At 41.4% G+C, this 23,321-nt stretch overlaps 1 protein-coding gene across 4 annotated transcripts in view; it reads right to left on the bottom strand.

The window, feature by feature from the left end:
- rxraa (retinoid X receptor, alpha a) overlaps positions 1–23,321 on the bottom strand; it is a 111,060-nt gene that overhangs the window by 19,970 nt on the left and 67,769 nt on the right. For 2 of the 4 annotated variants that reach the window (XM_083984152.1, XM_083984151.1), the window contains exons 4-6: positions 10,983–11,133; positions 7,768–7,947; positions 754–938 (exon numbers count right to left, since the gene is read on the bottom strand). In XM_083984152.1, the coding sequence (XP_083840278.1) occupies positions 754–938; positions 7,768–7,947; positions 10,983–11,133 (516 nt within the window). The remainder of the gene's footprint in view (positions 1–753; positions 939–7,767; positions 7,948–10,982; positions 11,134–23,321) is intronic. The other 2 variants (XM_083984154.1, XM_083984153.1) reach the window with 1 other exon arrangement.

Genomic DNA, 23,321 nt, shown 5'->3' with positions numbered 1-23,321 from the left:
AAAAGAGAGCAACAGAGAAAGTAGTGTATATTTTACACTCAAAACTTTCTGTTTCTTCTACTTTTTTACTTTGTGTCATGTTCTCCAAATGCAGCACACCATAAAAAAGCGCACTACCATATAGGCAATAATTCACAATGAGATGCTCTGACATAATAAAAAGGTGATAATGAAAGAGAGCCAGTTGTTTTCTCTACCTGGACACCTCAAACGTGTTGTTTTTTACCGTAAGGCCTAAAACGACCACTGGGGAAAACTGAGTATTTTCACATGGAGTGGAACAACAATGAACAGAACATCTGCACGTAAAAAAACTGATCTTTTTTCAACAGCATTTCACTGTAACTATGGATACCTGTTGTGAAGCACACTGAGTCTGCCTTGTGCATAAAATGCGCTTTATAAATTGAATAAACAATTGAATTGAATTGCACTTAAACAGACCTTTTTATACTGACTCAGTCACAGCAGTGAAATTATTTCCAAACAATTTCTGAAGTGACCTATGCTGTTTGGGGTGTTTACAACTTACATAAATTCAAATGGAGAATAGTGGGCAGTTTGTCTGACACAACACTCAAAGAGCTACAGAAGTAAAACAAAACTGTTCATCGGAGTAATTTTAGACAGATAAGCCACTGTGTGTATCCGTGTGTGTAAATGGGCATTGACATTACACAAAGTCATGACAGTCTGGAGAATGACACAGTGTGTAAGTGTTTGCCAAGGAACATAATAAAAACACCAACTCACCGAGTTAGATGGCACACCAAGGTTGGTCTCGATGTAGGTCTCCGTTTTGGGTTCCACCGCCTGTTCTGCTTCCAGGATCTTCTCCACGGGCATGTCCTCGTTGGCGCAGCTGGTGGACTCCACCTCGTTCTCACTTCTCTCCTTGGCTCGCTGGCGCTCCTCCTGAACGGCTGCATGTAACAAAACTGGTTCCGGTCACTACTGCTGTTTTTTCGTTTAGTTTTTACACTGTTAATGTGCTCAAGAAGATGTGTGTGTGTGTGTGTGTGTGTGTGTGTGTGTGTGTGTGTGTGTGTGTGTGTGTGTGTGTGCGCGTGTGTGTGTGATTTAAAGGTACATTGTGTAGGAATTACTCCCATCTAGCGTTGTAGGTTGTATATTGCAAGCAACTCAATCGTATTCTTCATGCTGCATTCACGTGAAATTGGGCAGACGGCAGATGGACGACAGCCGCTGCAGGTAACGGCATAAACAAGCATCTATGTAAACAAGTGGTCCGTCAGCATGAGGCAAAACAATACACGTGACAATATGTTGTCATGGCGATGTCGTATTGTTGACCTGACCACGTTTTACCGGCTTTCTCTCAACTTCTGTGACTAAAATGACATCTGGTTTGTTACTGACGGCCGTCTGCCCGACTGCAGGTGAATGCAGCATCAGTGTAACGCTCCATTTCTCCTCACTGCGTTACCGCGGTGACCTTTCACAGACGCCACCTCGACCTGAGCCGACAGCTCCAGTGTCTGCGGTGAGTTTCCGTGGTTTCCTACCGTCACGCTGCCACTGAACGTAAAAACATGGAGACACCACATGGCAACCAGCACCGAGCTTACCCGCTCCATGGAGATATGAATGATATGAACGGCAAATTTAGAGCTTACCGGAACACTTCAGTTTGTTGATGGGGGTGATTACAGATTAATGAAAAACATGCTTTTGAATGAAATAATCGATTTTCGTGAATAGATAACAGGAGAAGTTACACAATGTCCCTTTAAGATTGTTAAGACTGTGTGGCTGCAGTTACTGAGCAAGTTAATCATTGTGGTTATGGATGTTAAGTCTGTCTTGGAACAAATAAACAAATGATTAGTGGTAAGTGACAATTACAATAATGTTGCTCTGTTCATTAACATGTTAGTAATAAAAACCTGCAGCCCTCCTCTCCTGGGTAACCAACCTATCCCAAAACTCATTGTGCACTGGTAATGAAAGCAACCAACAGTATTTGGTCTCAGCTCAGCTCAGACTACAGGATTTTTTTTTGGTGATAGAAAGTTGTGTTGTCACGGTTGCTAGACAACAGCAGCTTCGCTCTGTGGCACAAACTGTAAGGACGGGCACAGCTGGTGAAAATCCACCGTGGACCATTTCAGTTTGACCCCTGATGTGGCCCCTGAATAGAGAGACAGCTTATGTCAGCGCTGCGCTCATCTTCTTCAAAACCCACTTTAAATGAAACCATGCGCACTTCCATATTTAAAAAAAAAAATCCTCGACAGAATGACTGAAGACTTAACAATAATCCTAGTGTTTCCTCGAAACAATAGAAACGTCAGAGCTGTGTGTGCGCACTTGTTCACAGTTTGCAGTACTTTTTTTTTTCTAGAAACAATTTCAAACAATGGTAAGTGCACTGAGATCCACAACACCAGATTATGTTTTCTACTCTGAAGAAAAATAAATAACACTGGATGAACATGGCGTGAAATGATCTGACATGCAGGGTGTGTTTTATTCTTCTGCAATACAAATGTAATCATATGTTACCGCTTGAATTCTTGCTGATTTTGTGAGAACAATTCTGGTACACATCACCAGTAGCGAAACAAACACACCACTTGGCCTTGTTTGTATCCACACACATGTACGTCACATGTGTGTGTGTGTGTGTGCATGCTCGAGTGTTTGCATGCACGTATCAAGTGTCTGCACGCGCGAGTGGCTGCTTCGGTCTGTGTGTCTTAGTAAGCCAGTGAATAGTGCATGACCCTGTATGTATTATGCCAGTAAACATATCCAAGAGAGTTCAATCATCAATAATTGCTTTGACAATGCAGATGGAATATATTTGGGACCTTAGACCTACATTATGCACGACGCAGCAGCGTGGAAATGTTCAAGGACTTCTCTCTGCTTCCTTATCAAAGAGATGTGTTTTTCATGTAGTGTTCAATGACAAACAGCCGGCTCCTTTTTATACACAAATCATTTACAGACGCATAAATAATGTATGGGCCTGTCACTCCTTCATTACATTACGTGTGGTCACCCAAACAGCTTAAACTAGAATTACTGCCTCGTGGTAGTGTTCCTCTGCCAACCAGCCAAGTTGCAGTTTAAATCAATGTCTGTCATGATGTAGTGTATTTTTGGTCAGGACATTATGATGTCACTGTGAAGTTGACCTTTTTGTTTTTAGACATTTGCGCAATTTTTTGTCATAATTAGCATATATTCTTGAATTACAGCCAAAAAACTGTGACCTTCTACCTTTAACCACCAAATTCCAATCAGCTCATCCTAGAGTTTGTATGTATGTTTGTGTCAGATGTAATGAAATTCCCTGAAACATTGCTTTCAAAAGAACGGCATGGATAAGAGGTCACAGTGACCTTGACCTTTCACATTTCACCACTAAAATCTAATCAGTCCTCCCTTTAGTCCAAGTGGATATTTATGCCACACTTGAAGACATTTCCTCAAGGCGTGCATGAGATATCTCATTTACGAGAGTGGGATGGATGGGATGAAAAGAAACCCTGAAAACACAGTGCCTCCAGCCACAGTTGTCGCCAGAGTGGAGGCATAGTAAAAAAGCCTGACCGCAAATGAATAAAGACTTTGTCCCGTACATTTTTTTCCGTGTCTTGTATAAAAACTGATTGAAGCAGAACTGTGTTGGTTTTGTCACCTGATTGGCTTGGCGGAGGAAACACAGGAAATGGTTTATGTGCTGCGCAGACATCGAGACTCACTGTGGCCGAGGCAAGAAGAGAAAAACCGCACCCCCACCCACCCTCACGTTGGGATGGAAAAGATGCATGTGTATGTGTTTTGTCTTTTTCAACAGGCTATAATTTACATAATTCAAGACACCACCACCAAAAAAAAAAAAAAAAAAGGACTACTGCTTTGTGCAAGTTTGTCTTCCCGCGCGTAGATTAATATAAAGTTTTCAACTCGACGTGTTGCGTGATGAAGGGTTTTTGGAAATTCAGTGTCAGCATGGAAGCTTTCATATGCACCTGGAGAACCACCCAGCCACACACATACGCACACACATCACACATACTGGGTATGCAGAATGATCTGTCTCCTCATGTTTCCCCTACTCTGGTTTCTTTTCCAAGCCCTGAATCAGAGAGGCCGTGGTCTTGTTGGAGGGGGGGTGGGGGGGGTTATTAGACGAGGAGAGGGAAAGGGGCCCCACTTTAGAGGAACTGCTGTCTGGTGGTGGAGGTCAGCCCAAGGGTAGAATACTTGTGTTGGAGTCAGGGAGAGGTGAGGAGGGCTGAAATCATGTTAGCTTTATTCCCCCCCCCCCCTTCTCTCTCCTCCTCCTTCTTTCCTCTCCTGACTGGGAGAGCATAAATTCATTTAATCCTGTTTTTCTGTGGATTCGCTTAGCCTTTTGGGCTACTGCTGCCTTGTTCTCTAACCACAGCCCTCGGGGTGCAGGGGGAGGCTTAGGCAGCGCTGTGAGTGAGGCGAAAGGCAGTAAATGATAATATCCTTGAAAGGAGTAAAGAGCCCAACAATGATATAAATAAAAGCAAGAGAGAGGGGAGGGGAGGCCATGTAAAGGTCAAGACAAACTGGCCTCCGATAGAATAGCGACCGAAATGTATTTGTCCAAAAGACATGTATTCTTCTTGTTCGCTCAGGCCTACGTCCAACACACACACCTGCACACACACACCTGGCTAACACCTGCTACCACCTTCGTTTTCTCTGGCTGTAATGCACATAGCGGTGTATGATCTATGTTCTGTACATCTACATTCTGTAACCACATTGACCATAATTCTGAGAGGCAGTGATTGATTTATTCAATGTGCGAAAGACTGCTTAATGGCACTGCTGAGAGTGCTAATATTCCTAACACCCCCATAGAGTGTTAAAATTCACACCTCACTGACAGTTTTTTTTTTCTCTCTACCCCTCACACAACTCGACTCTTTCTGGTCGTATCTGCTCTGTAATCTCTCCTCTGACGTGCTTAAATACACAGCCCCGCCATGAATCACACACTTGCCAACTCAATATTTACAATCCAGGGTCACTCTCAAAGACTGGGGAGCAATGACTGTGGCATCAAACGGCAGCATCCTTTTTCAACAATGGAGGTTCTCAAGAGCCTACCTCATTGACTGTGGGAATATAAAGAGGATGCAATCATTCAAACAACCCATTAAAGGGAAGGTATGAAGGAAACTGCTGCAGTCTTTACATGCATGGTGCAGTGTGCCCCGTTTCAATGCAGATAGATCTACTGTAGAGTCTTATTCATAATTTTTTCCCTTTTCCTATGTATTTCCTACTAGCCAGGAAAGTGTTAGTAGTGATCCAGTGGAGCAATGCACCTCTGATGTCAGAAAAGCCTAAGATTTACACTTACACCTGCTCAGGTTTTTAATAAAACTGTCCGATCCTGAAGCACATCCATCACCGACTGTGCTCCAATCACAGATCAGAAAAAAAACTTGGTCGTTCATGGAAAACTTTCCACGAGTGCGTATAAGCCTGAAAACCAGATCAACAGAGGAAAAAAGACCTTGAATATGACAAACAGACTGCACATGTCTGATGGACAGGTAAAGCTGCTTATAACGCTGCAACATCTGGCGCTGATTTAAACTGTCTCTACTTCATCAGTCAGTCACCGGCTCAAACTGTTGTGTTTGGTTTGACAACCTCTTTGCATCAAAGTTATTACTCCGCGATCGTTTGTGTGATAGAAAACAACTCGACGATGCTGATTCAGAGTGGTCAGCTGAGCGGTAAGATTCTGTGTTGAGAGGCTTGTGAATTCAACTGTGCAGTAACAGTCAGTGCTAGATTAAAAAACGCTTCAAGATAACTCATCCAACAATTATTTTGCCACTGGGATGACTAATTATAAGATAGAAGAAACTAAACCGTTGAGAAATATGAGCTAATCTGCCAGGCAGTATCTGTCAGCAGGCTCAAACTTGTTTTCTTTGACTAACTTAATGACTGAAAAGAATATTTTGTACCTTACAAGGTGAGATGAGTATTTCTTGAGAATACAAACCACAGCCTTAAATGTCACAACTGTAGAAGCTAAAATTAGTTGCAGTTGTTGCTGGGATGAGTTTCAGTTTGACAACTGTGAAATGTAACCAACTGTGAAATGTAACCATGTACATGTTACTTTAATTTCTTTTCATATTTTACAGTTTCTACTAAAAGAGGACAGGGCTGCATCTATGCTGGGGGTGGAATAATTTAAGTGTGACTGTTGGATCTTGAATACACATTCTGTCCACATCTGGATGTGGACTTAAAGCTTTAAGGAGGAGACATTAAACATGAAATGTTGTTGCCAGGAGCCTGTCCAAAGCAGCATCACAAAATAACACTCAGCTTGTGATTTGTCAGTTGTGCTGTGTGATGTAGAGGAGGTGCTCTGATACAGACCATAAGAGACATTCACATATTAGCCTGGTTATATTTAACTCCTTAACAAAATACACACAAACATTTAAAAATATGATTTCAAAGGGAAAGTTTGATTAACAGTCTCTCCTCCGCAACCACACGGACCATCTGTGGCTCTCTGTACGGCTGATTAAATCCCTGTATCCATCTAAACAGGACAGGAGCAGTATGTGCATTCCATTAGAAGTCTGTAATTTGAGGAATGCAGTGCACATTTTCACTGTGCCGTGCAATTACAAGCCATTATCCAATTTTAGTATTTTGATCAAATTTTGAGCCTTGCGTATTGTGCAAATTAAGCACATAAACCTTGTGTTTGTGAAAACAAGCTGGTGCTCAATGACTCGGCAGGCTGTTCCACATAAACTCTGAGGTTGATGCTAATTATTAAGAGCACGTATGGTGACATCCAGAGGATGCATGGGGAGCAGAGCTTCACACAGTTCCGTGGTTGTGTTTTTATTACTCCAGTCTACATCAGTGATCTCCCTCAGGACTGCCTGTTCTCACAAACCCTTGCTCTGTTTCCACAACCAGTAATGCTGAGTTCCTGGGGCTGCAACAGCTGAATGCATTATTTCCCCAAATGTAGAGTGCGAAGCAGAACATTTTTAATACGGCACAGCTTATGGCTGCGATGCACAGCATGATCCCAGCAGCCACTGCCTCTGCAAGGTTTGACACAGGCAGGTAAAAGGAGACTCAAACATCCACCGTAAAAGTCAAACTGCTGTATTTCTTTCTTTTGCAACTCGATCTTACCTTTGTAGTTTAAATTAAACAATATGAAGTTGTGGGTTTGCTAGAGAAAGCACTATATTTTGTTGTCATTACCAAATTCTTTGACTTACAAGCTTTTCCCATGCCTCTATCTGACGTTAACACCATTAAATGAATGCTCCTATAGTAACAGGGAGTATACTGGCGGCTGCTCAGAGCGTCTGATCCACAGCAGGTTGAGAACCACACACCAAATCAGATTGGATTAGTTTGGAGTATACGGCCAAGTGAAGTCAGCCTGGACAGTCTTGTCAGTATAATACCAGAGAAAGTGCACTAAAAAGGGAATGAGATTATGTGATTTAACTGGCTGTGCTGGGCATATGACACCCTATGAAAAATAGGTCATTATCAATTATTATGCAGGTTCAATGTGTTCATGAAATATAATATATGAAATATACTTAACACATTTAAATAAATGTTCATGGTGTGTGCGACAGCTTTAAACATGTCTATTAGTGTCTTAATATGTATCTATGTGGATTAGTACAGATTTGAGGAAATGGGTAAGTTGGACTTTATCCTCAACGGTATGTGCTGTACCTTCTCTCTTCATGCCCATGGCTAAACACTTCTGGTAGCGGCAGTACTGGCAGCGGTTCCTCTGGCGTTTGTCGATGACACAGTCCTTGTTATCGCGACAGGTGTAGGTCAGATCTTTGCGCACAGTCCTTTTGAAAAACCCTTTGCAGCCCTCACAGCTGTATACCCCATAGTGTTTACCTGTGGGGGAGAGAGAGACAGAGAGAGAGGGGGAGAGAGTTGCTTCATCCAGTAAGTACTATAAACTTCATATTAAACAGTCACATTTGACTTTTTGTCTGATTGACACATGAGCGTATCAGGTTTGGTGGAAGGACCAGAGTCTGATAGTGGAACTTATCTGCTTCTCGGTGACATCAAGGTTTATTTTTCTAGAAAGACCTGAGGACAGAAAACTTTTCACTGATTCTAGACAACCACCTGCTTCTAAGGTAACTAAAGAACAGTTATGATCACAGACCCTAAAATGAGCAGTGTGTATTTTGAGGTTACGCTGAGGTGGTCGGGGAAGAAAAGAGAGGCACACTGAAGGCAAACTGCAGGGCCTCGTGGATTTGCATTACAGCACTGTTCTCACATAATGTGGTCTTTCCCCTCCATTCCTAACAGCTCCTTCTCTTTATTAATGACAGATGAAGTCCATTTGCATTCTCCAGTAAACCAAGTCTTTCTCAGCACTCTGAATACATAAAGCCTCTGAGTTGAATGAAGCATGACTTGCTATTAAATATTGTTTTTTCTCCCCCATGGGTCTATGTAGGACTGATGACGCAGGATGACACTCAAAGTGTCGAATGAATTACATATCCAGCTAAGCTTCTTCCTGGGGCAGAAAAACCTTTCAAGCTTGTCCACATAAAAACATTTCAACACAGGCTTATTTGTTAACTATGTGAGAAAAAAAAGATAGGCAACTGCAAAGAAGACCATGCTTGTCATTAGCTTTGGGCTGACAGTTAGCCATAGGCTAAATGTTCTAGTGGTTAAAGTGGTTGAGCTTGTTCTTGACCAAAATGATAGCCCCTGATTAGAAGAGCCCTCTGGTGAGAATGTGGTGTTCGAAAAGGTCATAAACCGTCCAGGGTATAACACTAATAATGCCACCTCTGTCACAGCTACTTGAGAAACTACTTGAGAGTGTGGGAACAACTTTTCTAACTTTTTCGAAGGTAAAGCAGCAATTTGGATGGAAAAACTGTGACAACTGGCAACATAAAATCTGCATCAGCAGCAGTATCAGCACAAAAGTAGAGTACGGTAATATTAAATGTAGTGGGTTTATTCCACTTTCAAATAACAACATTATGTGGATGGATGTTTTGCTGCTTTTAATGCATTTTTGCTGGTTTTACATCATGTAAGGCCCAGTTGGGCAGGAAAAAGGTTTGAAAAGGTTTACTGTGTCAGTGTTTTAATTCACACAACAAAACACTCAACACTGCTAAATATATCTTTATTTCCTGATCTAAAGGCCCTCCGGTATGTGATGTGGCAGCATTTGTGCTATCAGCTGTTGTGTAACCACAGTTTGTTCTTCTAAATCTGCCAGTATTTATTTACTAAGAGGAGACACAGCTGCAGAAATAAATACATAAATAAATAAATAAATAAATGGATAAACACACACACCCACACCACGCCGATGCTGGTGGCACCATGTTCCATGGTAGGGAGGGACGCTATGAGACGATGAGTGATGGTTTGCGTCTGGTTTCCCTGAAGACACAGTGCTTCTCTATTTCAGTCCAAGTTGAATTGAGGTTTGGTTTCATCAGACCGTATTGCCTCATAATTTCATGCGCTTTTAAGCTGCATGTGCTCGCGTGCATTTTTGTCAGGAGTGGCTCCTCTCTGGCCTCGCTGCCATTTAGCCCAGATTTGTGAAGAATTCACCGACTGTTGTCCTTCCAGGAAAGATCTCCCACTGCAAGACGCTGCAGTATGTAGTTCTGCCAAAGCGGCCCATGGGGCTTTTTCTCCGAGCATAGTTCATCTTTGGATCTTCTTTGGAGGTTTCCCAGTGCGGTCAGAACACTAGTTTTAGTAATACTCTGGGTAGTCTTATTTTATTTTTTTTCCATTTGGTGATGGCGTATCGTGTAATCTCAGCTGCAGAGATATTATTTTTATACGACTTCCCAGATCAGTGGCCTCCCACAATTCTTCCCTTAATTATACACAAAGTTCCCTTGGCTTAAGTTTGATTCATGTGCATTTTCAAACTGCAATTTCCAACCAATTCAACCATGATAATTAACTCTTACTAATGTTGATATAGTTGATAAACCTTACATTAAGGGGAGACACTACCGGTGAATAGGGTAAACATTTTAAATAACAGATATCACCATGAAACTTCCCAAGTTTATCACTTACATTAAGACAAATACTTTTTGTATTACAAGTTTTGTCAAATTTTATGTTAAAATGTAAATGAGGCAATATCTGATGAAATATGCACTAATTTGCATACATTTCCAGAACCGAAATCTGAAAAATGGATAAAGTCCCTTTCAAAATTCTTGTTTTATTTTGTTGACATATTAGAGTCAGAAGTCTTTACAGAGGGGATTTTGGATATCTCTTTTTATCACTCTGTAAATGAGAAAATACTGTCACCAGCCCTGAAAAATCCAATTTTGCCATGTTTTTAGGAATAAAATGTTGTATAAATCAGGCTGTGAATGATAGATCAACAATCCCCTCTGTAAAAACCTTCAGAATATAGACAGGAATAAAACTGGAAGGTTTGGTTTCTGTAAGTGCTGCTGAAGTGAGCAGAGTATGAGGAAAAACTCATTTTGAGAAAACGGCCTTTAAAGACTGTAAAATTCCATAGATTGTTCATGTAAATCATACTTTTACGATTGGTTGCGGATACGGAGGAGATGACAATTTTTGGAGCCTACATAATTGTTCAGGAGAGACAGAGCTTTACGATGATACCTGACATGACATGGGTCAGATAACAAGCAGCACTGTCACAGTAGCATGCTAACTTTTGGCGAATTTAGGAGAAATCTACTGACGAAAGAGACAAAATGAAGTAAAACAACCACCTTAATGTGGATTGTCTACAATTTCTTTTGACTTTTCTGAGTGAATACATGTTAAGGAAGAAAAATAGCCCAACATCTCAAAATTGATCAGTGCATGAAAAAACTGTGTGTGTTTTGTGTTCCACAGGGTGTTGATCCCAGTCTGCCGTCACTCACCTGAGGAGCGGTCACCACAGATGGCGCAGATGTGTTTTGTCATGGACAGGGCTGTGCCTGAGGGCTGGGCTGGCACCTTCATCACACCGTTGAGGCCCAGCGGGGGCTTAATGTCCTCCGTACTGCTGACCGAGTTCATTGGAGAGTTCAACTGGAACATCAACACACACAAACACACATGCCGACAGGTCACAAAACAGCCCGCCAGAAAAAAATCAACACACCTCCATAACACAACCCCCCCCCCCACCCCCCTCACATAGCTCAGCTGACGCGGCATGCTTAGTTGATGACATTAACTATTGAACAAGGGCCAGGTCTGCAAAAAAAAAAAAAAAAGGGGAGGGGAGGGGAGGGGAGGGCTTGGTTACACATACACACAGGGATATCAAATCTGAGTACAGTTACGTCACACAGATTGTCCTGAACAATTTGCTAAATTCAGAGAGTGAGAAGGATATTATGACTTGTGACACTCAGTACAGATGGTCTGAGGTCCAAGCAGCAGCTCTTTCTGCCCTCTTTCACTGCTCCCCCCCTCTCTCTCTCCTCCCTCCTGTTCCCCTCTGTTCCCGATCTAAATCTGGCGCAGCAGGATCCTGCACCACTCCACCCCAGGAACTCTTTTATTCATGCTCTCAACAAGCCCCGCTGGCTCCCAAATGTTCAGCACTAGCATAACTCCACTGCAAAATTTAACAGTACAGAGGAATAAAGAGACAGCATTTGTTTTAGCAGCAGTGCAACCGCAGCCTTAAGTCTTACTTCAATTGCCGCCTGCCTCCCTTCCTGAAAAAGATGAGATTCATCTCAAAGTGACCTCCATTTGCCTTTTGATAGAAGTGGAGAGCAAGGGGAGACTAATTATTCTAACTAGCAACATGCTGTTTCCAGAGGAGATAAACGTTAGGGGGGGGGGGGTGGATATAAATTATCCTAAAACAGTAAATTTACAGGATGGAGCAGATGCTAGCTACCCATTAGCACCATGTGAGGGGGAAAAAAAGGAAAAGTGCAACTGTGCTTGACTAGGCTAATGAAAAAATGACATTACGCCGAGGGAAGAAAAGGATGAAGAAATGTAATATATTCAGACAAGTGGATCTCTAACAAACACACCCACAGCAGAGCGGTGAGAGACAGGACAGAGTTGGCAGAGCAGCCACACAGACTCATATAGCCAGACGTGTTTTCATTAAGTTACCGCGTATGAGACGTCTGACAGCACAAAACACTTTTTGGCTCTAAATTTAGCTTACTCTCCAGCAGAGAATCCCCGTCTCTGTCTGTAGGGATCGGTCAAGACAGGAAAAACCATTTTGTTCTCATAATGATGAGACAAACATGACAGTCTGAGCGAGTGAATACATTAGCTACACAGTGGAAGAACATGGAGTTGTACACAGTGCTGAAAACAATGCCCTCTCATTGTGTCAAACATGATCTCTAACCCAAACAGGGATGCTGACACATGTTTCAACACCTCTGTGTTTAGTGCAGTGTTTTAGGAATTCTGGGACTGAAAATATGAATTATTTTCAGAATTGAGTATGATACCAAAAATTCCCATGACTTACTTGGTACATAAATCTCTTTTTTTGGGGTGTAATGAGACGTGACACAAATAATAAAGTGTTGCTGAAACAATTAGTTATTTATTATGCAAACAAACACACATAGGATTGTGATGGTTTTTTTCCACAATTTACTGAGTTTCTGTAACACATCAGTTCCATAAAAAAAAAACCTTTGAAAAGAAAATGAGATATGCGAAGATATGAAGGAGTTTTTCATAGAGCTGTGAATACATATATTTAAATATGAACAGTAATGGTCTGCTTTGTATGGGTAAAGCTCCCAACAGCCCTTGATAGCATTTTATGTTAGACCATCCTCAAGTAAAATGTCCCTTTCATCTATGTATGCCACTTCTGTTAAGACTCTTGAACAACACTTGCTGTTTAGCTCATTGCCCTGCAGCTAATGCAGCGGCTCGGCTTCTTTGAAAGTAAAATGTGCTCGACTACACGTTTCTTCTTTTCACGCCCTCCTGTTCCTTAACTTGCACAGTCAATACACAGCATCATATTATTATGAGATTAATGTCGTGTCACTTGAGGAAAGTATTAATAAAACGCAATAAACAGAGGTTCTCCCACATTGAGATATCAGAGTAAATTTAATAATCTGTTATATTATAATCATGTGCTGTCTCCATCCCCCTTCACCCCTGACTTTTCTAGTGGAGCAGTTGTCTGATGACTCTGCAGTGTTTGGGGATGGTGATTTCAGGAGGAGGAGGACACAGGACAGCCACACAGCCCCAGTGTCTCCTGGGAGAGGACATTAACATGATAGAGGACAGCAAGTACCTGGGTGTCTTCACTGCCCTGCACTGCACTTCCCATAATCCCTATAGTCATAGCAGCAGTAGGTTCGTTACCTTTAATTGTCGGTGCAAGCTATTTTTAGAACGGCGGAGCAGAGCCGTGAGCTGCTCAGAGCTACGCTACGGAGGCTAATGGGATTTCTTGGTTTCCCTCATCAAACTCATCAAATACACAATCCAACAACTCCAAAACGCTCTGGTGGACAAGTTGCGACCTGCACATTCACCACGATATGAGATAATAACGGAACTTTACGAGACAGAGTTGTTTTGGAGGTGAATGCAGAGACTGCTTGTTGATAAACTGCCCCTGCCGGGAATGCGCATCAGCGGTTTTGTATGAATTTACCTCGAAAACAACTCCAAGTCAGTTGTGGCTAGTTACACTGTGGTCTGCTGGAAGAGCACAGACTCCACTGATGGAGAAGGTTGTCTCTGTAACCGGCTGCAGACCAGCAAGCTTTGAAGTAGCGGTGATGAGGAGGGCACTGTACTGAACAAACTGTTATCCATTATGGATAATCCTGAACCCCCCCCCACCCACCAATCCTTTCCACCACCACCTACTGGGCCTGCAGCACAGCACTTTCTCAAGCAGACTGGTTCAGCTTTGCTGTCACAAGGACCGAGGCACGACATGCTTCCTGCCCACAGAAAGAGCTATTTCAACTCGACACCTCAGTCTGACCACAAACTCTCAGCGCAAGTGTTTCTGGTCGAACCAAAACTCCAATCTGTTTGCACAACTTTGTACGCTGTATGTTGAGCCATTTCATTTTGCAATTTGCTGTGTTGCAAATACAACAGACACATGGTGCCATAAGCGCAGGCATAGGACCGAGTAGAGTACACATAAGCGTGTCCGCAAAGTCTTACTGCTGCTCGCTGGGCTGCTGTGGCTCCTGGCTTCTCATTTCACCTTTGGAAAAACTCTAATATTTGATTCTTCTTAAATAGCTTCAAAGTTAGAAAAAATGTCAGCAATACCATATACAGCACATTTTGGCTCGGAGCTACAATATATCATGCTTACACTGAGTGAATATTACAGGCCGAGGCGCTTTACCATCACATCAAATAGAAAATTCTAGATGTCCACTGCATCATTTTATACACACTACTGCTGAATTTAGCATGACATATGTGGTGTCATGGGAACTTGACTCGAGAGCCTGACTAGAATTTCAAAAAAAAAGAAAGCTTATGGCTTTGAATGTTTGCCTGCGTGTAAATGATGGATGCAGCGGTGGCTTTTCTGTGGGTTGAAAAGGTTAAAGCCCCCCCTCTACATGAAAATGTTCAATTGGCACCCTGACACCCACCTCTGGCCTGTTCTTCACACCTTATTGATATAAATACACACTGAATGCCACATGCACACAAAGCCTAAGCTTTACAAAAATATATAAATAAATACACAGATTATTCTTTAGTTATTATCCAGCAGAGCTTTACTTGTAGAATTTTATATATCATTTCATTATTAACAGGGGGCGAAGGGAATCTTCTGCAGAATATCAAGTCAGCATAGTTTACATTAACTACTGCTATGTGCTATTGAAATAAAACAGGTATCACTTATGCTATTTCAATTATTATTATTAATAATAATAATAATAATAATAATAATAATAATAATAATAATAATAATAATAATAATAATAATAATAATAATAATAGACATACAGAAACACAAAAATGGGTATTTATTGTCAGCTTTTTGTTGGTGGAATATGGCTCTGTGCTGAAAAAGCCTCTCTTAGTGAAAAGAAGATGGTTTTTAATTGAGCGTCTCAGTGACACAAAGAGACCGACAAAGCTACATCATTTGTGTTGAACCAGCTTTGGCGGCATGTGCACACACCCACATCTTTGTACGCGCGCTCATACACACACACACACACACACAACGCGAGGTCTTACCTCAGTGAAACTGCTGAATCTAGTCTTCCTCTCCTGCAGCGTGGCTCTAACACAGCTGTCTTCTCAGCTGAGATCGTCTTTATCAAACTCTCTGTCTGCCTGACAGAAAACACTCTTCCACTCACAATCTATTTTCAGTAAAACTGCAACTCAATCTCGGAGACATCGCTCCCCCATAGTGGGGTGGGCAGACCGGGGGGCCTTTCTTTCTCTTCTGCCCATGGCGATGGAGGCAAGGCGGGGGGATTAAAGGGGCTCAGGACTGGTTCTGGAAATAGAACACATGTGCCTTCCCCTACAACACATACATGTGACCCTGCCATAGAGTGGCACGCCAGCTGTGTGTGTACAGCCATGTCGTCTCAGGAAACCCCTCGACAATCCTGTCCTCACACACCCACCGCCTATGACTATTTTCTTTTTAACGAGGAGAGTTCCCTTCAAACTTTTGCAGGCTGAGGGAGAGAGAGACAAACAGGGGAATATTTAACATCAAGGACTAGAAATGTAGGACATAAGATTCCCTGCAGAACAATGTCCAACATGAGCGCCTGGAATGCTACAGCTGAATAACAGCGCTTCATGTGCTGCAGGTGTTACGTAACATGTTGTGGAGGGACATTCGATTGGTACATCCAGTACAGCGGTGGTCTCTGTCTGCTTGTGGGTGTCAGATTCTGCACAGAACTGATATATGTGATTATATGTCCTGTACTACCCGCCGGCTTCAGCACACCGATGGGACATTCAAACATGTTGTACAGGTGAAGAATTAATAGTTCACAAAAAAAAGCTGTGTTGATCCCAGAGAGCTGTGGTTTGTATCTACAGGTTCTCAGATACTGAAGGTTGCAGTATTCATAATGCATGAATTGTGAAGCTACTGTTAAAAGATATACTCTCAAAAAATGAAGAAGAAATGCACACTGCACTTAATGTTCTGCACTGAATGTTTTTTGCCAGTTTTGTTAAAACACAGTAAAAGTAAACTACAAATTGTTTTAATAATAATATAGTGAGACATATAGCTACAAGTTAGCAGGTATGTTAGCCTTTATTGCTTACTTTTGCAAAATACAAATTTGCAAATCAAAACTACTCATTAATAATGAACTTTTAAAAACATTACCGAATTAATATGGAATATGAAAATGGTTTTGATTTCACAACACACAACACAATGCCATAAACCACATGGTTCCTGTATTCTATGACAGAGTAGCAAAAAATAATCAATAAAGTTGTTTAGAGAAGATGGAACCAGTAAATGTTTGAATCTAACAATTAATCAATTGTAAATTGTTCCATTTTCATTATAAATCAGTCTGCTCTACTTTGTACTACACCCACAAAGTCTATTGGGTGTTGGAATAAATTAAAGTAATACAATGTATAAACTGTGTTCAATACTCTACAGCCGATCTCAGTATTGGCAATAAAAAAAATGTGATCAGTGTATCCCTGAATCAATCAGCAGTGAGATGTATAATGAAAAAAGTCATAGTAGTATTCTTCCTCAACTTCAATTCGTTTTAATAGAACGAAGCATCATGGCGGTGGAGCAGGTCCTGTAAACTATTAGTATGCTGTGACAACACACATGGTGGTGAAATAAAAAGAAAGGAGCCGTCCCTCGAGTGAACAGAGGAGAAAAGGAAAGCAGACAGTGGAGGCCTCTGCTTAAGACGGGCTTAGCTCGATTTCAGAGAGTCAGAGCACAGACTTTGCTCATAAAGACACTTCAAAAGGAGACATCAAATCCTACAGCGAGCGCACCACTCCTCAATGCACAACCCTCGTGTGGAACTTCAGTTGCTTTTCCAGTTCAAGGGCACCTTTTCTTAACACAGAGAAAGTTATCTTCACAAGTGTTCTTTCAAAAAAAAAAAACGCCCTCACAGAGTTCCCTCAGAAATCTAGGCAGTGGCACGACGTGGCCAAGAATAGAGCTGTACAGTGGATCAGAAGTCTAGGAAAGTCTATCAGTCGCTAAACTGCAAAGAACCATTCAGTTTGCTCTTGTTTCCTAGTCAAGAAATAAATGATGTCCAAAGGCTAGAACATGAGGTAGGAGAATGGGAGTATGTGTGTGTTTATGTGTGTGTGTGGGGGCAGGATACAAATCTCCTGTTGACAGGAGACGACACCTCACCAACTGCCTCCAGAGGGGTGAGGACAGGGATCAGGTCATGATGTAACCTACTGATAACCCTGTGTGACCTTTCACCTCTGACACCTCATGACAATCACTTCCTTCTAAAAGCACAAACTTATCTCAGCAGACAACACCAAGTATGAGAGGAATGAATCTCCCCTCGTCCTTCTGCTGTGTGTGTGAGTGTGTGAGTGTGTCTCTTATCTGGACGCGTATCAGCAAAGATTGCATCAGGTTTCACATATGGGGTGTGTAATGGCGCTGCTCTTCTGTGGCCTTCAGGATACATTCACAGTAAGGCACCCTTTGGGATCAATTACGGCACTGTTACGACTTTGAAAGACACCTGTTTCAACACATAGTTCACAAACAAGCGCAAATCAACAACACACGCACACACGTGGGCGTGAGCACGCAACACAATACACTAAATAGTTCATCCTGCACCACCTCAGCTATTTGTGGATGAACTTGGGGGTCATCCGCAACGCGTCCGTCACGAAACTGTAAATTTAAACTCAGGATATGGAAACAGGATGGACGGATGAAATCTAACAACTACAACATGCTGAGTGACAATTCACACCTCTGTAAGATTAAGAGATTACTGTCTGAAAGAACTCATCTGCAGCCCTAATGATTATTGAAAAGAAGAGGTTAACATGTAATATGTTTTCCTCAAAGCATTTCAACAAAGCATTTCAAGTTTGAAATGCATTGAGGAGAGTCTAACAAGCATAGCGATACAGATTTCTTTGGTGCCCACTGTACAATTATCTCAGTGGGATTATAAAGCAAAGTTCAACATACTTTCAAATGTTTTCGGAACTGGAAATTGTGACAACCACATTCCCTCACCCGATCTGCATTTCAAAGGGCATTTAAATCCAATTCACAACATGATTTTTACAACAACAAGAAAAGGCCAAGATCAAACGCTCTGGTACCTTTTTGAAATAAAAGGAATATTAAATGATTCTATTAGCAGAACAGTAATGCATGCTTCACTGATGACTTCATTCATGGTTAACCACTCTTGCAACAATTTTTTACAGATCAATAATACGATGTTGTGTGCCCTGTAGGGTTGCCAGGTTGTGTGTTTTTGCAGCCTTGAGGACTTATTTGATGTGGAAAAGAACACAAGTTTTATTTATAAAGGCGCCTACACTTGTAAATGTTATTAGACCATTAATAAACTGTTGTTGATGCTGTGCAGCTTTTGTCCAGAGTCTTTCTGGATTAAATCAAGATAATACGACGAAACATTTTAATTTATTTGAATGGCTTATTAATGACCTGTGAGTGAATACAGTCAATTATTTATTGACCATTAATAAAGCTTTTAGTGACAACACATAAATCCTTCCAGAGAATGCCCCAATCGAAAACCAGCTCTGTGATTATCGTCAGCCGGCTCCAACACAACGCGCTCTCTGCTCTCTCCCAGTGGGTAGAATTTAGGAGAGGCAGACATTATTCTCGACAGCTCAGGGGTTCCCTACACTCACCCCATGCTGCGCCGCAACAGATAAAATGAATCATCTCAAGCACTGCTGGCACTCGTGTGTGTGTTTTGACAGAAACTTTTGTTAAAGCGGGAAAAAAAAACGGATATTAGACGACGATCAGTGGCATGAAAGGCAGCGAGCCTCGTGGTGATACGCCGAGTGACTCTCAGCTGTTGTCTCACCTCAGAATGCCAGCGTCTGTGTGCGTGTTTGTGTAAGTGTTTTTGACATCCGTGGGAGCGTGTGCGCACAAAGGAGTGGGTCCACCGCATGCATACATGTATTTTTAATTTTTGTTTGTGCCAGTTGTGTACTGTACTGTATGCGTGTTTGTGTCTGCATGTATGTGTTTTCTAGATTACTGAATGCATGAGCATGTGTTGCTGTTTTGTCTGGGTGCATGTGTAGAACTGTGCCCTTTTAGCTTTGTGTGTGTGCGCGTCTATGTGTGTTTTGTGTGTGTATGAGTGCCAGACCGACTGTTTTTATAAGAAACAGTGCTGCTGCTGTGGGCACTGACATCTCCACTGACACCAGCTCTCTCCAACTTCTCTGCCTTTTTTCAATCTTCCCCTCACTATAAGAATTCTTGCTGAATTGTAACAACTTTCTTTTTCTCTGAGCACACACTAATGATACATTTTATGGTGCATTTTTTTTTTAGTTTGATTTAAACAAACAGGGAAACATGTTCTTGTTTGGTCTTCAAACCTGATTCAACAACAAGAACAAGAAAGCATGAATATGACATATGTATGTATGATCTCCTTTGAAGCAATGTGGCTCATTTGTGGGGTAGAAAACAGAGGAAAACTGTATTTTATAATAGCAAATAAAGTGATTGTAGCGCAAATTCAATATTTCAACTATTATCAAATCAGTGTTCTGACAAGAAAAAGACCTCTCAATCCGTATGACTGACTTTTGTATTCAGGCAAAACATAGTCACCATGGTACTGTAGCGTGTATGCACATCATAATCAGGGACTTTCCCTGATCCACTTTAAAGTGAAAGGGTGTGTTGTGTTCATGTCCTCCTCTGTATATTTGGCTGTTCCTCATTCAAAAATGAAATGAAATGTCATGACCGCACAATATCTATCTCCTCTTACCTCTCCCATAAGGTTATCATCATAAGAAACATGTACAACATGCAGCACGGCACTGTGTGATGATCACCAAACTATTTGGCTCATGCACCTTATAATTTAGGCAGCACTGACCACTGCACTTTAAGGAATGAACACCCAGTTTCCATCCTTATCAGGGAAAAATGTACAATTACTCATGTGGTGCATGACTCACTGTGCACTGATACCATATGCATGGATATCTTTTATTAAGGTGAGTGCATTATATTCTGCATTACAATCATTGTGACTCAGAGTGTGATATCATGCATAATATGACAACCATATGACAATACACTGTTACATTATTAAGAACTTTACTAGAAACATATGCGTTTCCACTTCTTTTGCCAACTTCACAATAAACCACTGCAGTAAGTTATGAAAGCTGTGATAATGGCTGGTTGATACAAAATTATAGATATTTATCATAATATAACAGTTACACAGCCTTGACATTTTAACTGTGTGGTTATTTTAAATAATGCACACCCTACAATTAATTAACTGTTTTCAGACAGCTTTCTAGTCAGTTGTGCATAAATAAATTAAAAGTCAACCCAAGCCTGTTTTCCTAAATGTGCTTTGCCTGAATTTGTCTGCAGTTTGTGTTGCTTGGTGTACGGAGCACAGTCTGCATGGTTATGTTAAAACATTTTTTTTTAAAAACATCCAAAAGTTCCAACTGCAGTGAAGCGTCTGTAATATTGAGTTGTAAGCCTGTATACATACAGTATATGGGACTATGGCTCTGTTATTCACTGACAAATTGGCAAGTGATTCATCTGTCCATTAGTCTTCCAAGCAATTAACTGACCATCCACTTCCATTGTCAAATAAGCGATTAGTATTTCCATTTTCCAACGCTAAATCAACTGTCAGTATTCCGCCAGTGTTTCTACTGTCCACTGGTGTGTCCTCCAGCAAGTCATTGAAAAGACTGTTCATTGTTTAACATCACTCGCAGATGGATCAAGAAGTATTTTCAGTGTCAAGAAGAGAGCCAATCCAGAGATTAATTCTCTAGTATGTCCATTATCAGCAAGTCATTCATCATGGTTTTCCCAGTGTTCTGTGTTATGCTACATGAAAATTAAATGGTACTTTTTTTTTCTATCAAACAGCACATAATCCAACAGTAATTCAAATAGTATTTCAGTGTCAAGCCACCAGTGATATTTAGCAGTAGTCAGATTGATTGCATCCTGCAAGTGATTCAGTATTTCCATTGTCTACCATCCAGCAGATAATGGACTGATAAATCCACTGGCACGTCATTGAGTGTTAAACAGGCTAATGTTTTACTTAGGTATTAGCATGTCACACAGCCACTGGTTAACTGCTATTTTCCCTGGCTGCTAATGTTTCCATCGGCGTTATCCGCTGGATAATTGATTTGCTTTTCAAACAAGATGCGAGGGGCTGATTTACAGCAAATCTGGCAGAATGCGGTCCCATTGTCGAACACCTACTGTTTAACAGATCAAACTAATCTGGAGCTAAGTTTTATGGCCTTTGTATGGGGAAAAGGTCAGTCTGGTGTTATTAGTCTGCAGCTTTTGTTGTAAACGTTTAGTAATGACACAAATGAATCGGTGATAAAAGGAAAAAGAAAAAACCTTCCCATCATTATTTGTTGTTGTGAACATCTTGTGCATTTTCTGTGAGAACTTCTTCCACCTACCGACAGAGACAGACCTCCCTCTTTTTTTATCTTTCAGCATTAACACGACAGCTTTCAATCACTGCACATTAAACAAAAAATAATGTGGTAAACCCTGAACCCCTCTGGTACCACAATGATACTTCAAAAATGCTGTTTGACCACTGTTTGACTCCTTCATCCCGTCTTTACAGAGCATATACTTTTTCGGTGGTTTTTGCTTTCACTGTGTTGAGAGAAAACCGAGTCTATAATGACTTTCTGTACAAATTTTACAGGTGTGTGCGCAGTGAAAAAAGGTAGAATTAGTCACACAGAAAGTGTTATTACACTTCACAGACATGCCACAGTGTGGATGTCTGTCCACAGACAGTGTCGTGTTGCTGTAAGATCACACCACCAGATGCAATTAAAGCCCTAAAGGGATTATTTGAAGCTTTAAAATAAATATGTGGCCCTGAGGCATTCAAACCGCAACGTCTCGGGCCTGCATTAGGAGGCTGATCTCTGAAACTCTAACCTAATGTTACCGTTTCTATCCCTTATAGCTGCCACCTCCTAAATGGCTTGTCTCCTGTGTGGCCCCACACAAGTCAGAACACACTGGAGGACTATTATGGTATGTGTGACAAATAAGGATGGCTCAAAATAAAAGCCAAGTAAAAAAGAAAAAAGAAAAAAAACTTTCCATTCTTCTCTAATTATCATTATTTCAATCAATATAACAAATGCTTTCTCTCATTCGCTAATCGCACTGTATTTAGTGTGCGGCCGTGATTGTTTTATCTAAACAGCACTTCTGACGCCATTTTCAAAATAAAAGCCTTCCGAGGAATGGAATTTGTCCACTCCACTGAAGGAGCAGTTTTAATATGAAACAGATGTGAGGGAAATGTGTGTTAACAGCAAACAGCAGCAACAGCAAGTCAACGTGGTGAACTGGAAGCTTCTTACTAACATTTTCTAAACTTGACCGTATTGATGCCACAGAGTAGAGTATGAGGTGAAGGCCTGTCTCTGAGAACAGGGAGGTTGTCTAAGAACTAAGGAACTGTGTACTAAACTTTCAGTGAAGCACAACTTAATTAATTCTACACATTAGTTACACTTCCCTGAACGACCAGTGCAGGGGAAAAAAAGTGGGCTCTAAAACTGCTTGTAATTGCTACCTGGAGACAGCTTTGGCAAAAAAAAAAACCCTCCTCCCCCCCAATCCATTTGAGGGTTGATTGACGTTAGAGAGCCTTAACTGTTCCCCTGGGACCCTACACACAGCCCCTTTGTGCAGCCATTAGAGCCATGCAACCATGATGTCATGCAAAGTGACTACAGCAAGGTCCATCAAAGACCAGAGCAGCGGAATGGACCTTTATTACTCCCACACAGGAAAAGGGGCTGAGGTCTCTCTCTCTCTTTCTCCATTTGTTCCTCCTATGTGTGTGTGTTGTGTTTCAGTCTCCTAGAGACCCTAACCTAAACACAACATACCCAAAAGCGGCGGATGACATCAGCACCGCCGCTCATTTATAACTAATTAAGAACGTGTTCCATTTCTTGTAAAACATTTA

Source organism: Trachurus trachurus, assembly GCF_905171665.1.
Source record: "Trachurus trachurus genome assembly, chromosome: 12".
Classification (NCBI taxonomy): Eukaryota; Metazoa; Chordata; class Actinopteri; order Carangiformes; family Carangidae; genus Trachurus; species Trachurus trachurus.
This window is presented reverse-complemented; position numbering and strand designations above follow the sequence as displayed.